This window comes from Camelus ferus, chromosome 25, assembly GCF_009834535.1.
Source record: "Camelus ferus isolate YT-003-E chromosome 25, BCGSAC_Cfer_1.0, whole genome shotgun sequence".
In the NCBI taxonomy this organism is placed as follows: domain Eukaryota; kingdom Metazoa; phylum Chordata; class Mammalia; order Artiodactyla; family Camelidae; genus Camelus; species Camelus ferus.
Window position 1 is genome coordinate 303,708 of NC_045720.1, and position 13,818 is coordinate 317,525.

The 13,818-nt window shown below is 58.1% G+C and overlaps 1 protein-coding gene and 1 long non-coding RNA gene across 13 annotated transcripts in view; one reads left to right on the forward strand and one right to left on the reverse strand.

Moving 5' to 3' along the window:
- The window catches only part of ARHGAP39 (Rho GTPase activating protein 39), a 77,945-nt gene extending 64,889 nt beyond the window's left edge, over window positions 1–13,056 (forward strand). For 6 of the 11 annotated variants that reach the window (XM_032467934.1, XM_032467933.1, XM_032467936.1 and 3 more), the window contains 7 exons: window positions 1,562–2,123; window positions 7,092–7,184; window positions 9,336–9,409; window positions 9,760–9,959; window positions 10,653–10,744; window positions 11,127–11,393; window positions 11,483–13,056. In XM_032467934.1, coding sequence (XP_032323825.1) covers window positions 1,562–2,123; window positions 7,092–7,184; window positions 9,336–9,409; window positions 9,760–9,959; window positions 10,653–10,744; window positions 11,127–11,393; window positions 11,483–12,231 — 2,037 coding nt within the window. In that variant the 3' untranslated portion in view covers window positions 12,232–13,056. Of the gene's footprint in view, window positions 1–1,561; window positions 2,124–3,312; window positions 3,486–7,091; window positions 7,185–9,335; window positions 9,410–9,759; window positions 9,960–10,652; window positions 10,745–11,126; window positions 11,394–11,482 lie in introns of those variants that run through there. The other 5 variants (XM_032467938.1, XM_032467939.1, XM_032467940.1 and 2 more) reach the window with 5 other exon arrangements.
- Window positions 12,856–13,812, reverse strand: LOC116659868. 2 transcript variants are annotated; one of them, XR_004315228.1, is made up of 2 exons: window positions 13,386–13,812; window positions 12,856–13,205 (listed from the first exon to the last, which is right to left on the reverse strand). It is a non-coding gene; the product is annotated as an uncharacterized LOC116659868 (long non-coding RNA). The 2 variants fall into 2 exon arrangements; XR_004315227.1 differs by having other exon boundaries at window positions 12,856–13,242.
- Window positions 13,813–13,818: the final 6 nt, after the last annotated feature.

Consider the following 13,818-nt stretch of genomic DNA (forward strand, 5'->3'; position numbering starts at 1 on the left):
ATGGGGTCTCTCACCTCCGCTCCTCATGAGGCCCGGCCAGTGCTCCCGAGCCGCCAGGGGCCAGGGGCCATGTCCTGATTCCAGGCCACAGAGGCAGGGAGACGGGCGGGCAGCCACCCACCCACTGAGCCCTGAGCCTCTGTTCTCCAGCCTGTGAACAGGCCCTCAGGTGAGGAGCTGTGCAGGGGTGGCTCAGGGCCCTTCCAGAGGGTGGCTCCCACATGGAGGGATGTTAGACATCTGGCCCTGTGGCCAGGACACACTCAGCAGGCCCCAGGTGGCTCTTAGGACCCTGGGCTGCAGCTGGAACCAAAGCAGAAGGCCAGCCTGATGTGTCCTCCCTGTTCAGTGCCAGGCGTGGACATCTGTCCGGCCCTCAGAACCTGTGTGCATTTTCCGCCAAGTCGAGTGCACGGAGCACAGTGCCAGGGCTTGGTGTGGATCAGTGTCCTGGTCCCCATCTCCGGATGCCTGGCAGTCTGCTACTGAAGCCAAGGCTGAGTGTCTGTCCTGGCAACTGCCCAGAGCAGGCAGTGGCAAGTTCTCCCGGATCAGGCTTCTCATGTCCACCCCCATCCCTGCTGGGGAAGATGTGTCCTCCGCCCCAGGCTGGAGTGCTCAGAGCAGCGTTTGTGTCTGTGGCTTGTAACACAGGAGGACAGTGAGACAGACTGGAAGGGGAGGTGGGAGGTGGGAGCACTTGATCTGGACAGAAGGGACATGTGGGCTCCAAGAGCCTGTCCGACATCCATACCTGGCGCTGCCCAGGGAGGTTGCCTTCCCTGCTCTCAAGACCAAGGATTAGAGAGGCAGGTGCACTGAGGCCATTTGGGAGGTGGAGAGGGGGCCTGGAACAACCCCTTCTTTTCCTAGCATTGTAGGAGGGGAGGGCCCCGGCCCACGGCGCCTCCCAGGCCTGGCCCTACCTGTGCACAGCATCACTCTGCCCATGACCCCAGGTGGATGTCTTCACTGGGGAAAGAGGGGAGCCCCAGCAGGGAGGGCAGGTGGTTCTGTGATCCGAGACACTGTCAAACGCTGACTCGGGGTTTCTTTGTGGGGCTGCCCTTTTCATCAGGCCGGTAAGAGGCAGTGCCCTGCCCCCCCAACCCATGGGGTCTGGGCTCCCAGCCTGTGGAGGGCCGTGTGAGCTCCGGGGTGCAGCATCTACCAGCACTTTCCCAACTGGGGCTACAGCAGCCCAAGAAGCTGAGGAAACACACGTGTGGCTTCCTCCCACCCCCAGACCCTTGCTGGACCGGGGAGAGCACCTCCTGGAGGTCAAGCCCTCAGGGTACAGTTGGAAGAAGGGCCCCTCTGGGTCCTCGTCCCAGGCCCCACCAGGCAGCAGGACGAGATGAGTCACAGAGCTAGAAGCCCAGGCCCGGCCCCGCCCCCTGCTGCCCAGCAAGGGCCTCTGTGCCATCAGGCCACTGACACCCACCCCTGCCCCACCCCAGGCCTCACTCCTCCAGAAGCCTCAGGGCCAGAATGGGAGGTCACACCTCTCACCTGGTGGGTCAGGTGGGCCCCCCATTCACGGCCCCCCTGTGCTCCCCAGTCTGAGGACCTTGGCACCTGTGCCCAGTTCGAGAGCAGCCGGCCGGCCCGCAGCATGATGCCCAGCGCCAGCTGCGTGTTCCCCACCTTCACACTGCGCAAGCCATCCTCGGAGACTGACATCGAGAATTGGGCCTCCAAGCACTTCAACAAGCACACGCAGGGCCTCTTCCGTCGAAAGGTGTCCATCGCCAACATGCTGGCCTGGAGCAGTGAGTCCATCAAGAAGCCCATGATAGTGACCAATGACCGCCACGTGAAGAAGGAGGCCTGTGAGGTCTTCAAGCTCATCCAGATGTATATGGGTGACCGGCGTGCCAAGGCAGACCCGCTGCACGTGGCCCTGGAGGTCGCCACCAAGGGCTGGAGTGTGCAGGGCCTGCGGGATGAGCTGTACATCCAGCTGTGCCGGCAGACCACTGAGAACTTCCGCCTGGAGAGCCTGGCCCGTGGCTGGGAGCTCATGGCCATCTGCCTGGCCTTCTTCCCTCCCACACCCAAGTTCCATTCCTATCTGGAGGGCTACATCTATCGGCACATGGACCCCGTCAACGACACCAAAGGTAAGACCCAGCGTAGGACCCCTGGGCATCCTGGGCTCTGCAGCAGCTCAGGTAAGGGCTGTGGTGAGAACTTCCTGCGTGTGCTGGGTGGCACCTGGCAGCAACAGGGACATAAAAGCAAACACAGCCTCTCCAAGCAGACACCTGTACCCTGAGAGCTATGTCCTGGGTCTCCAATGGGATTTGGGGTCAGGAAGCCCCTTCTCGGCCCGGAGGCCCCAAGAAGAGCCGCGGGCAGTCCTGGCAGGGTCCCTGGCCAGAGGCTGACAGGTAGTGGTTTGCATGAGGACCCATGGCACCCATGGTCTCTGCCAGCCAACATCCACTCTGTTCTGAGGCCACCATCCTGTGGTCACCCTGCCTGATGAGAGCACGGAGGCCAGTCGGCCCGTGTGCACTTCTGCGTTTGCTCTCAGTCATCTAATGCCTTGGAGAGTGAGCACTCCAGCCAGGCTCAGGTTGTCTCTAGTGGCTGATGAGAGCAGGGAGGAACATGGGCACATTGGCAGGCAGCTGGGGTGCTGTGCTATGGGCTGAGCTGGCTGTAAGCTGCCTCGAGGGTTCAGCGGTTGGGACTGTCACAGGTAGCCACCTGCTGATGGCTGCCTGGGGCTGAGTGCAGGGCCGGATCTGCCTGGGGCACGGGTCTGTCTGGGCCCAAGCCCAGCACACTCAGGGGAGGATCCTGGGGCTTGGTCCTGCCAGCCAGGTGGTGCCTGTGCAGCTGCCCTGGGGCCTGACCTGAGTCCTGGGCTGGGCAAAGTAAGCATGGGGACAGGGCTGTAGGCAGCACCTGTAAGTACAGTGGGCCATCTGTCACCCCAATTTTCGTCAGTGTCCACAGGGCACAGCCACAGCATCAGTGTCTCCACGTGTGCACCCACACTCACGTGCTCACACACAGCCTGCAGGTCAGACGTGCTAGCCCACTCTGTGGGAGTGGCTGTCCTGCTGGTCTGGCCAGGGCCTTGCCCCAGCCCAGGTGTGGGGGCTGAGGCGTGTGCACAGTGGGGCTGCAGGGCAATGGTAGGTCCCGGGAAGGTGCATCAGCATAGGTGCCATCCAGCAAGGCAGCCATTTGGGGCAGATCTTGGAAGCTGTGAGACTTTTGCCCAGGCCTGCGGTTTTTGAAGCAGGACCACTGAACACAGCAAGCAGGTCTCCCCACGTGGCTCTCCACCACATGCAGACCAGCAGCCTGGCGGGCGGGATGGATCTGCCTCTGTCTTCTTGGACCTTTCCAGGAGCAGGTGGGTCCCCACTGGCTCCATGGTTCACCTCAGCCTCTTCGAAAAGACCTTGAAACATCACTGTCATGAGCACACAGCCCTCGGGGCCTCAGGAGTACTTGCTGAGTGAAAGGTGAGTGTGCGGTGGACAAAGGGCACTGGGCACCCCTGCGCTGGCCTGGGCTTTTGTGGGGAGCTGGTCACTGGCCCAGAGATTTGTGCTCCTTCATACTAGTGTCTGTGCTGTGGAAGCCAGACTGCCGTGTAAGAGGCAATCAAGGGTCAGCTTGGGCAGCCACAGTTTTGAGACCTAGGTGGTCTCAGAGCGCTGTATGGTCTCTGCCCACAGACCATGCTAGATCTGCATGGTCCTGCATTTGGGCTGTGGGATCTGGTCTCACGTATATGGCACAGGGGTGCCCTCCAGCCAAAGCCCTGTGTCCAGCCACGAGATCCACTCCTGGGTCAGCATCCACTGCCAGGCCCTGCTCATCACTGAGCTCAGGGGCGAGGCCTCATGCTTCCTCCCACTGGCCCCTGTCAAGAAGGTGCGTGCTGGCCACTGGGCAGGAAGGCAGGCCCCATCAGCCCAGAAGGACGTACCCTGTGCTTAGAAAAAGGTAACTGCAGTCTTTCTTGGAAGCACCAGTGAGGGCAGAGCTGAACCTCACCCTGAACCATGCTGCCTGCCTTGGACTCAGAGCGTTTGATTCAGCTGCCAGCATGTGTGTGACCTCTGCTGTGGTTACCACCCCAAGGGACCAAGGGACCAAACAGTGAACCCCAGTTCACATGACCCCCAGCCCCCAGCTTAGCCTTGGCTCACACGTGGTCACACCTTTGTGCCAGCCACCAGCAGGTGACTTCCCACCTTGTCTCCCCTGGACCTCACTAACGAGGCTCTCAACACAGGCATCGCAGGCATTGGCAGTGGATACAGCAGCCTGCAGCTCCCCACTCTGCCCGCAAGGAGCACGCTGGAAGGCTGCAGACCCCGAGGGGTGGTCACTGCTTGTGCCTTCATGCATTCAGCACAACGCTGGCTCCCAGGTAAAAGATTGTAGGCTGAACACAGTCATCGGTTTGGACTCCACCTTGAAGTCATGATAAAAGAACAGTGAAGGAAATTTTTGAAGACCAAAAAAACCTTCACAAGGGAATGTAAAATGATGCAGCCACTATGGAAAACAGAATGGCAGTTCCTCAAAAAATTAAACATAGAATTAACATAGGATCCAGCAGTTCCATTTCTGGGTGTATGCCCAAAATAATTGAAAGAAAGATATGAACAGGTATCTGTGCACTCATGTTCATAGTAGCAGATCCACAATAGCAGAGATGTGGAAAGCAGCCCAGGTGTCCATTGACAGATGAGTAGACAGATAAAATGTGGTTTGTACATACAATGGAATATTATTCAACCTAAAAAAGGAAGGAAATTCTGGCACAGGCTATAAGATAGATGAACCTCGATAGATTTCATTTGTGCTGAGTGGAATAAGCTAGATACAAATCTACTCATGTGAGGTCCCTACAGCAGTCAAGTTCATAGAGACAGAATGGTAGGTGCAATGGGTTAGGGGGAGGGAGAAACGGAGAGTTGTTGTGTGATGTGTATGGAATTTCCACTTGGGAAGATGAAAAAGTTCTGGAGATGGATGGATGGTGAATGTATGTAATACCACTCAACTGTACAACTAAAAACAGTTAAAATGGAAAATTCTATGTATATTATATTACAATAAAAATACTGAAATCCACCAGGACAAAGAGAATGGAAGAGAGGAAGAACAACCATTTTGGAGAAGCCGAAAAGCACATGGACAAGTGGCTGGAAAATAACTTGGCAGACCCAGAAAGGTGGATCCCAAGCAGGTGGTGGGGAAGCTGAGAAGCTGAAGCAGGTAGCATACCCTGAAAAGCTCAGCAGTATTTTTAGCCAGCCTCCTCCAGCAGTGGTATGGAAGGGGGTGACCGTGGAGCTGAAAACAAAAGGACTAGTTGAAATTGAAATTCTCTTTAAGAAACAAAGCGGCTGCGGTGGAGTAGGCAAAATGAGACTCTGGACCCAGAGCATCTGGACTGAAATCTCAGCCACATTTTCCAGATAGGCCATATTCTGAGCCATGAAATAAGTCTCAATAAATGTTAAAGACTGTGACTCATAGAAAGTATGTTCTCTAACCACAATGGAGTTGAACTGGCAACCAGCAACACAAAGATACCTAGAAAATCCCCAAGTATTTGGAAACGGAAGAACATACTACTGAATAATCCATGGGCCAAATAAAAATCAAAAGGGAAGTTAGAAAGTATTTTGAACTGAAAAAAAAAAAATGAAGCATATTAAAATTTGTGGGGTACAGCCAAAGCAGTTCTTAGAGGAAAATTTATAGTACCTAAACGTCTGTACTAGGAAATAAGATCTCAAATCAATGTCTTCTGCCCCTACTTTAAGAAACTTAAAAAAAAAAAAGAGGAAATTATACCAAATGTAAGCAGAAGAAAGGGAATAATGAAGATGAGTAGAAATCAATGAAAGAGAAAATAGGAAAAATCAATGCAGAAAATCAGTGAAACAAAAAGTGTATTATTTGAGAAGAGCAATGAAATTAATAAACCTCCAGCCAGACTAATCAGGACAAAGAGAGAGAAGATCAACCAATAACAGAGTGAAAAAGAAAAAATATAATCATCTCAGTAAGTCATTTCACAAAATCCAACATTCCATTCCTGATAAAAGCTCTAAACTGGAAGAGATGGGAGCCTCTTCAGCCTAGTATGCACATTTCTCTTTCCTTGCTCCGTCGGCCGAGGGCCTAGAAGCAATGACACCCCAATAGCAGTGAGCACACCTGACCCCAGATCTTGGTTTCTAATTCCATTTTACATTCAGAAGAACCAGAGCTCTTTGGAGAAACAGCTAATTCTAGGGCTGGGGCAGGGAATGTACAAGATGCAATGCCAAGTGAGGAAGTGCTGGAGGGACGAGGGGAGACCATGGGATGTGTCCGGGACACAGAGCTCCCAGAGGCCAAACCTGGAGCACCTTGAGCCACAGAATAAAGTTGTATTGGATTATAACCCAAAGTGTAGGATGAATGTCCCAAGCCCATACTGATGTGAATGACTAGATACAGATTTTTCATGCATAAAAATGACAATTTATGTAGATAAGAGGGCCCGTCATCAAGTAGGGGAGTGTGACACCCACTTGGCTGTGCACCTCGACTTCTTATGAGAGCATGGGATGGTGGTGTGGGGGTCCTCATCGGCAGTGCCAAGTTATTTTGTGCAGAGTGGGAGGCGCCCAGATCAGCCTGAGAGGAGAGCCAGGCCCCTCCAGTCTTGCTCAGTGCCTCCAGCACCAGCTCCACAGCTCAGCCCCAGGAGAGCAGCCATGGAGGGCCTGGACGGCTGGGCTGGGGCCTCCTCGAGGGACTCCACACCCCTGGCTTTCTGCCAGCCAGAAGGCCGTGAGCTGACCGCCCCGCCTCCCCACTGGCGCCTTCCCAGCCACATGGCCCAGATGTGCCCACACATGGACCTGCACCTCTGTATGGACGCACCCCGTCCCCAGGAGCACGAGCAGGACGCAGCTGTGATGGGACACTGGCCCCACCCCAGCACTCCCAGCCGGCGGCCCTGTCTGCCCGGAGGGTCCAGCTGTGCCAGGACCTGTACGGGCCTGCGTTCCTCCTTGTGCTCTGTGGCCCTCACCACTCTGTTTGCTCCCCAGTGACACAGCACATGAAAGAGCTCCTGGAAAGGAACACTAAGAAGAAGTCCAAGTTGAGAAAGAAACCCAAGCCTTATGTTGAGGAGCCGGATGGTAGGGCCTCTCCCTGCAGCCCCGCGCTGCGTCTGCACAGCTCTGCTCTCCAGCCTCGGCCACCTGGCCTCTTCTCTAACCGCTTCTGGGCTGGGGGGGCAGAGGGGGACACTAACATCAGCTCCTCGGAGCCGGCTGGAAGCCCAGGTCATGGACAGGGCTCCTGGGGAAGGCCACACCTGCCCTGCATCTCTCTCCATGGTGCTAAGAACAATTTCCAACTTGCATGCTGGGTTCTCAGTGGGGAGGGGCCTGAGGACTGTTGACCAAGGCCTGCTGGAGGCGCCCCCAGGTGAGTGTGAGTGGGGGAGTGTCCAGCGGGCAAGTGCCTCCCCAGCCCTGACCTCCAGCCCAGGCTACCCCTGTGCTTCCCAGCACAGCCCAGGGGTTTCCCAGCCTCCCTCCCACAGCACTCCCATCCCTGCCCTTGTCCTGGATGCTGGCTCAGGACCCCCACCAAGCTCCAGGGAAGCCCTGTTAACCCTGGTGCCATGTCCTCCCTGCTGGGAGAGCTGGTGGTCCACTTCTGTCACACCAAGGGCAGGAGGTCAGGGCACGTCTCCCCAGAGGCCCCAAGACCAGGGACAGGAGGCTCTGGACTGAGTGAGCACCAGGCTCCTGCTGCACTGCCTTGCTACAAAGTGCTCGTGGGCTCCCAGGGGTCAGGGTCCAGCCCAGGCCCTATTTGATTAAGCACCGTCCATTCTCCCTGGGCCAAGAGCTGGCCCACAAGGGCCACATTGGCTGGAAGCAGAGGGTTCCAAGTGCTGTGTCCCAGGCTGGCAGATCAGAGGCTACAGCCAGGATTGTCTGCCTGGGGTCCGCACTTCCCAAGGGACCTGAAACAGAGTTTCCAGGGTTCAAACATCTATAGGAAATGTTTGTTTTCATTGTGATTACTCTAAAAAGGAATCCCCTTACCAGTTATAATGACAAAACTAGTTTGTGATAACTAGAAATGAAGGTTTTCATGGACTGAGACGCGTTTGTGTTCATCATGCTGAGGTTCAAGGAACCCCTTGTCCTCAGACGCCCACAAGAAACTGCCTCCTTTAAAAGACTCCTGTGTTTGGGTTTGAGACTTGGGTCTAGAAGCCCTCCTCCGGCAGGCAGGCAGGCAGGTCCTACAGAGGAGGGGCCCATTCCAACCCCTCTGTCTGTCTGTCCGTCTGTCCATTGGTCCGTGGCAGCCTGGCTCAGTGGCTTCTCAGGGCTTGGCCTCCCCACGTTCCCTGTCTTGCTTCTCCTTCCCTGCCCTTGCCTGGGCCAGGAAAGGCTTTCCCCACATGTCAGACCCTCCCTGGGTGGGGCCTCCTCCCCACCCTCCAGGTATCTGGCCAAGGTCCCTGAGGTCCTTGTGCTTGGAATGCTAGCCCTGTCCCCTGCCCCCTGTGACCACTAGCTAGAGCTTCTGCTGCCAGGGATGGATTTTAGGGTTAGGGTTAGGAAGCCCCTTCTTTGAGAAAGGAGACCAGCCCTCCTGTTGCCTTCAGCCTTCAAAGTTGTCCTTCCCCAGTGCTACCCTCCCAGTGACACCCAGGTTCAGGACAGGGGACATCCGCTCCACACACATCCCCTTCCCACCTGGGCCTCCCCCTCCCCGACCCACACCCAGGCAGCCTTCAACCAAGCAGACATGGCCACCCACGGGCTAAGGCCCTCCCCTAGGGCTGCCCGGGGCCTCCAGCTGGGCACAGGGCTGCAGGAGAGCTCCTTCCCCTGTGCTGGCCCAAGGCAGTGGGTGCTGAGTGCCTCCAGGCCTGCTGCTTCTAGAAATTACCCTTGTTGGGGGGGCTTCCCAAGGCCAGCTGGAGGAGGCATGGGGTTTGAAAGCCCTGGGGCCCAGGCCCTGCCTTTCTTGGCCATGGGGAGGATTAGGTGGGCTGGCAGAGGGGTTCCTTTAGCCTGGCTGCTCTGGAGGTGCTTTTCCATGTGGGTATTAACACTAAAGGACAGCTCAGGAGAGTGAGGACCCATTGCCCTGGACAAGCAGTGGGCAGGAGCCTGGCCAGGCCAGCTTGGATCCCCAGGGTTCTTGCAGGAGCTGCCTTTCCTCACCCTCTTGCTGCTTCCTCTCTTAGTCACTGGTGGGCCTGCAGCCCCTGCTTCCCGCACATCCACACCAAGCCAACCGGCACTGTTCTTTTCCAGGGGTGGCTATAAGCACATACGCCAAGTACTGTTACCACAAGCTGCAGAAGGCAGCCCTAACCGGGGCCAAGAAGGTATGAACTCCTCCAGGACAGCAGGTAGAGGTGGGCGAGGGGCCTGTGCCAGTGTCACCCAGACAGGGTCTGAAGGGAGGTGGGGGCTGCATGTTTGGGAGTAGGGGGTGGGGAGGCAGTTAATGACTCACAGTGGGGAGGGTGCTGCTTGAAGTGGCTCCCTAGTGACTCGGGGGGCAGGGAATTGGGGTGCCCCAGCTCTGGCTAGGCAGAGGCCTGAAGTTCACAGGGACAAGAGGACAAAGGTAGAGGAGAGGACTGGTGAGCCAGGGCAGCCCTCGGAAGGGCACAGGGGCAGGAGGGCTGGGAGCAGGGCCACACTGGGACAGAGAGCTGGGCTGCCTTTGCAGGGGCTGAAGAAGCCCAACGTGGAGGAGATTCGGCACGCCAAGAACGCCGTGTTCAGCCCCTCCATGTTTGGCAGCGCGCTGCAAGAGGTCATGAGTCTGCAGAAAGAGCGCTACCCTGACCGGCAGCTGCCCTGGGTACAGACTCGGCTGTCTGAGGAGGTGCTCGCACTCAACGGTGACCAGACGGAAGGCATCTTCAGGTGCCCCGCAACCTGGGCCCTGGGTGTGGGGGCCTCGGTGTCTTCACCATGTGTCCCAGGCAGTCAGGGGCCATCAGGCAGCAGGCCCACTGGGCCTACTTCCATGCCCTAGCCCTGGGCAGTGGGGCTAGGAGACCCATGCCCCTACCTCAGAGCAGCCAGAGGCCCCACGAGAAGCCAGCATGCAGGGAGGGAGGGGCACCTTTGAGCAAATGGCCCCAGCGTTAGGAGGCAGGTCAGCAGGGCTGTCCGCCCTGAACAGCAGCACACCTGAACCCCAGCAAGTGAGCCAGCCAGGGACAATGCCCCTGCAGAAATGGTCACCAGGAGCCCAGAGGGCACTCAGACAGCAACCATGGACAAGGCCTGGAAAGATCAGCAACCCCCAGCTGGTCCTCAGCTGTGAGTGAAGATGATGGCCCTGCCGGGGCTGTGGGGGAATATGGCCAGTCACCTACTGTCCATAGATCTCCCCACCACTGCATGACCCAGAGGGACAGCTGGGGAAACTGGCTCGTGGGTTTGGACCTCAGGGACCATTCAGAGGAAGGGATTTGCATGGGGGCAGTCAGCAGAGGGATGAAGGATGGTGGCTTGGGTGCCTGGGGCAGGGGACCTCAGCCACACCTGACCCAGAGAGGAGCCAAATGACCCTGACCCCAAGCAAGCCTGAGACCTGCCATGTGCTCGCAGAGTCCCTGGGGACATTGATGAGGTGAACGCCCTGAAGCTACAGGTGGACCAGTGGAAGGTGCCAACAGGCCTGGAGGACCCTCATGTCCCAGGTGAGGTCCCAGCCCTCTCAGCAACAGCAAGTCTGGCCCAGGCAGTGTGAACAGTTCAGCCCTTTCTGCTTTCCGTAGTGAAGGGACAGCCCCTTGGTCCTTTTCCAGCACCTGCCTGTATGACAGGTCTCCCTTGGCACCTCTTTCCAGCTTGGCTGCTCACAGCGGCTGCACAGCCTTTTGAGAAATTGCATTTTGCACACTTGCACGTTCCTCCAGAAACAATCTCGCAGCACTCCAGCATCAGTCCAGGCCCTCAGGACCATAAGCTTATTGGCTTCAGGGTTGGCACAGCCCGCATTGCTGGGTGGACACTTTACAGTCTGGTCCTGTCCACCATCCCTTCTCACCTGCTGCCCTTGCACACTGCCCCTACCCCCAGCCCCTGTCCACCCTTGCTGCAGCCCAGCAGGTGCCCCGCGCCCTGCCCAGAGGTGCCTGCCCAGCAAGCCAGCTGAGCGTCCACGCTGTGTTCCCAGCATCACTCCTGAAGCTGTGGTACCGGGAGCTGGAGGAACCCCTGATCCCGCACGAGTTCTACGAGCAGTGCATTTCTCACTACGAGAGCCCCGAGGCCGCCGTGGCCGTGGTGCACGCGCTGCCCCGAATCAACCGTCTGGTGCTGTGCTACCTCATCCGCTTCCTCCAGGTAGGCGGCGGGCCCCGCCCCCAGCTCCACCGCAGCCCGGGCCTACCCCTCCAGACCCGCTCGGGCCCACCGCTGGCTCCCCCGTGCAGGTGTTCGTGCAGCCGGCCAACGTGGCCATCACCAAGATGGACGTCAGCAACCTGGCCATGGTGATGGCGCCCAACTGCCTGCGCTGCCGCTCGGACGACCCGCGCGTCATCTTCGAGAACACTCGCAAGGAGATGTCCTTCCTGCGGGTGCTCATCCAGCACCTGGACACCAGCTTCATGGAGGGCGTGCTATAACACCTGGGCACCAAAGGACCAAGGGTGGGGACAGAGCCTGCCCAGGTGCGCGGGGTCAGGGGAGCACGCAGGGAGGGGGGAGGGAACGCCCCAGCCGCGGAGGTAGCATGCCAGGCTCCGCCCATGCCCGCCCCAGCCCTGGAACCCCCATTTCCCCCACCCAGGCCCTCGGCCTGAGGGCGCAGCCAGGGCAGAGGGGCTGCAGGAAGGGTGCCTCTAGCCACCACCACCCACCCACCCCCGCCTCGTGGCCAGTTCGGTGGGCACTGCCCCACCCACCACAAGCCGCGGATCAGCCCCAAGAAAGTGCCTTTTGTTTCCTGGAGCCAAGTGACACTGCCCCTCCCGGCCGGCCCGAGAGCACAAGCCGCCCTCCCCGGGTGAGCTGCCTTGCTGGGGCTCCTGCGCTCAGCCTAGCCCTGGTCTGGGCCCAGCGTGGCTGCCCCTTTCTCCTCCTCTGCTCTCTCTTACCCTCGGTCTCCTGGCCTACAACTTCCGCCCTCCCGGTCCCTTCCCGCCCCCTTCCCCACCACCTGTGGCTTCCATGGTGGTGACTGCACAGGAATTTGCGGGCTTAAGGACACTGGGCTGTCCACCACCAGAGCCGAGCCAGGCTGGCCCAGGGTCCGGTAGATGCTCTCTAGGTGTGGAGGGAGCCCCCAAACCAAAGTCCTCTGGGGTGGGGGCAGGGTTGGGCAGGCATTCTTGGGGCAGGGTGGGGGAGGGGCGAGAATATTTTTTTCTTCGTGTAACTATAAATTCAGAATCTATCCTGCACCCCAGCCCGCCTGTGTATAGAGATATAAATAGAGCGAAACATATAAGAACTAAATTTGCTAATGACATAGTCTTAACCCAAATGTTATTTATTTGAGTTGTTCTCGTCTGTCCTCTTCAGACAAGTTGGTATCATTCCTTCATTTTTCTCTCCACCCTCCTGGCTTCTGACCAAAAACCAAACCCTGCCCTATCCCTATTCAGGACCTGCAGCAGATGAGAGGGAAGGAACCCCGAGCTCGGGGACTAGGGTGGCGCTGGGGACTCCCCTTCCTCGAGGCCAGAGCTGGGGGGTGGTGGGGAGGTACCTAGATTTTCAGTTTGTGTATTTTCCATTTTGGAATTTTGAGTTCCAACTGTCGTAGAACTTAATTTCCCCCTAGTTTTTATATATATATATATTTTTTAGAGTTGAGTTTTTATTTATTATTAAAGACAAAAAAGCCCAGCCCTGCCGAGACCCGGGTGTCCCCTGGGGGAACGTCCTCAGTCGGGTGGTCTTGGGCCCTGAGGAGGCGCAGTGGGTCCACAGACTCGCTCTGACGCATGGTCGAGAGGTGACAACACTCTGTGTGAATAAAGTACATATAGACACTTGCAAACCTTGGTCGCTGCCTGTTGCCTTCCGTTCCTTCCAGTTGCAGCGGGGTTTGCGGGGGGGTCTGGGTTGGGGCTCTGGGCAGCTCACTGTTAGCGGCCAGTCGGTTGCCGGCGTGGACGCCAGGCCAAGGGAGAATGGGGGGCGGAGAGACTGGAACAGGGGTGGAAGGGAGAGTAAGGCAGCTTCCCTGAAACGACGGCGAGGTGATGAATCGCGGACGCGGCTCCAGGTAGGTGCGCAGGATGAGAGGCATCCTGGGCCGGCTGCGGCCACCTGAATTATCATACTCGACCCCGAAGCCCCGCCCGATTGCTGGGGTCTTTGTCTGACCTGCCCTCCTCTGAGGCACGCATAGGCTTCTAGGCAGTGTTTATTCACCATCTCTTTGTTCAGCACCTAGTTGGACGCGCAGTCGGCCCCGCCGAGCTGGCTTCCCAGGGGATGGGGGAGGAGACAGTGAGGGTAGCTCGCCCATTAGGGGACAGCCAGCTTCCGAGAGCAGAGGGACTGGGCCCGCAAGCCCGCCAGCGCCCCGGCCCCAGCCCCGGCCGGTGACCCCGTCCTGAACTCGCCTGCACCCCACCGTCGGGCAGCCCCGCCCGCCACCCTTTCCCCAGCCGAACGGCAGCGCGGCGAGCCCCTAAGGCCCAAAGAAGGAAGAACGTCGGGGCCGTCCTGGGGACGCGCGAGGCCAGGCCGGGTGCGCTCGGTGGCCGCAACTGGAACCCAAAGCGCAAGGTCGCAGTCGCAGGGGGGGGACGTA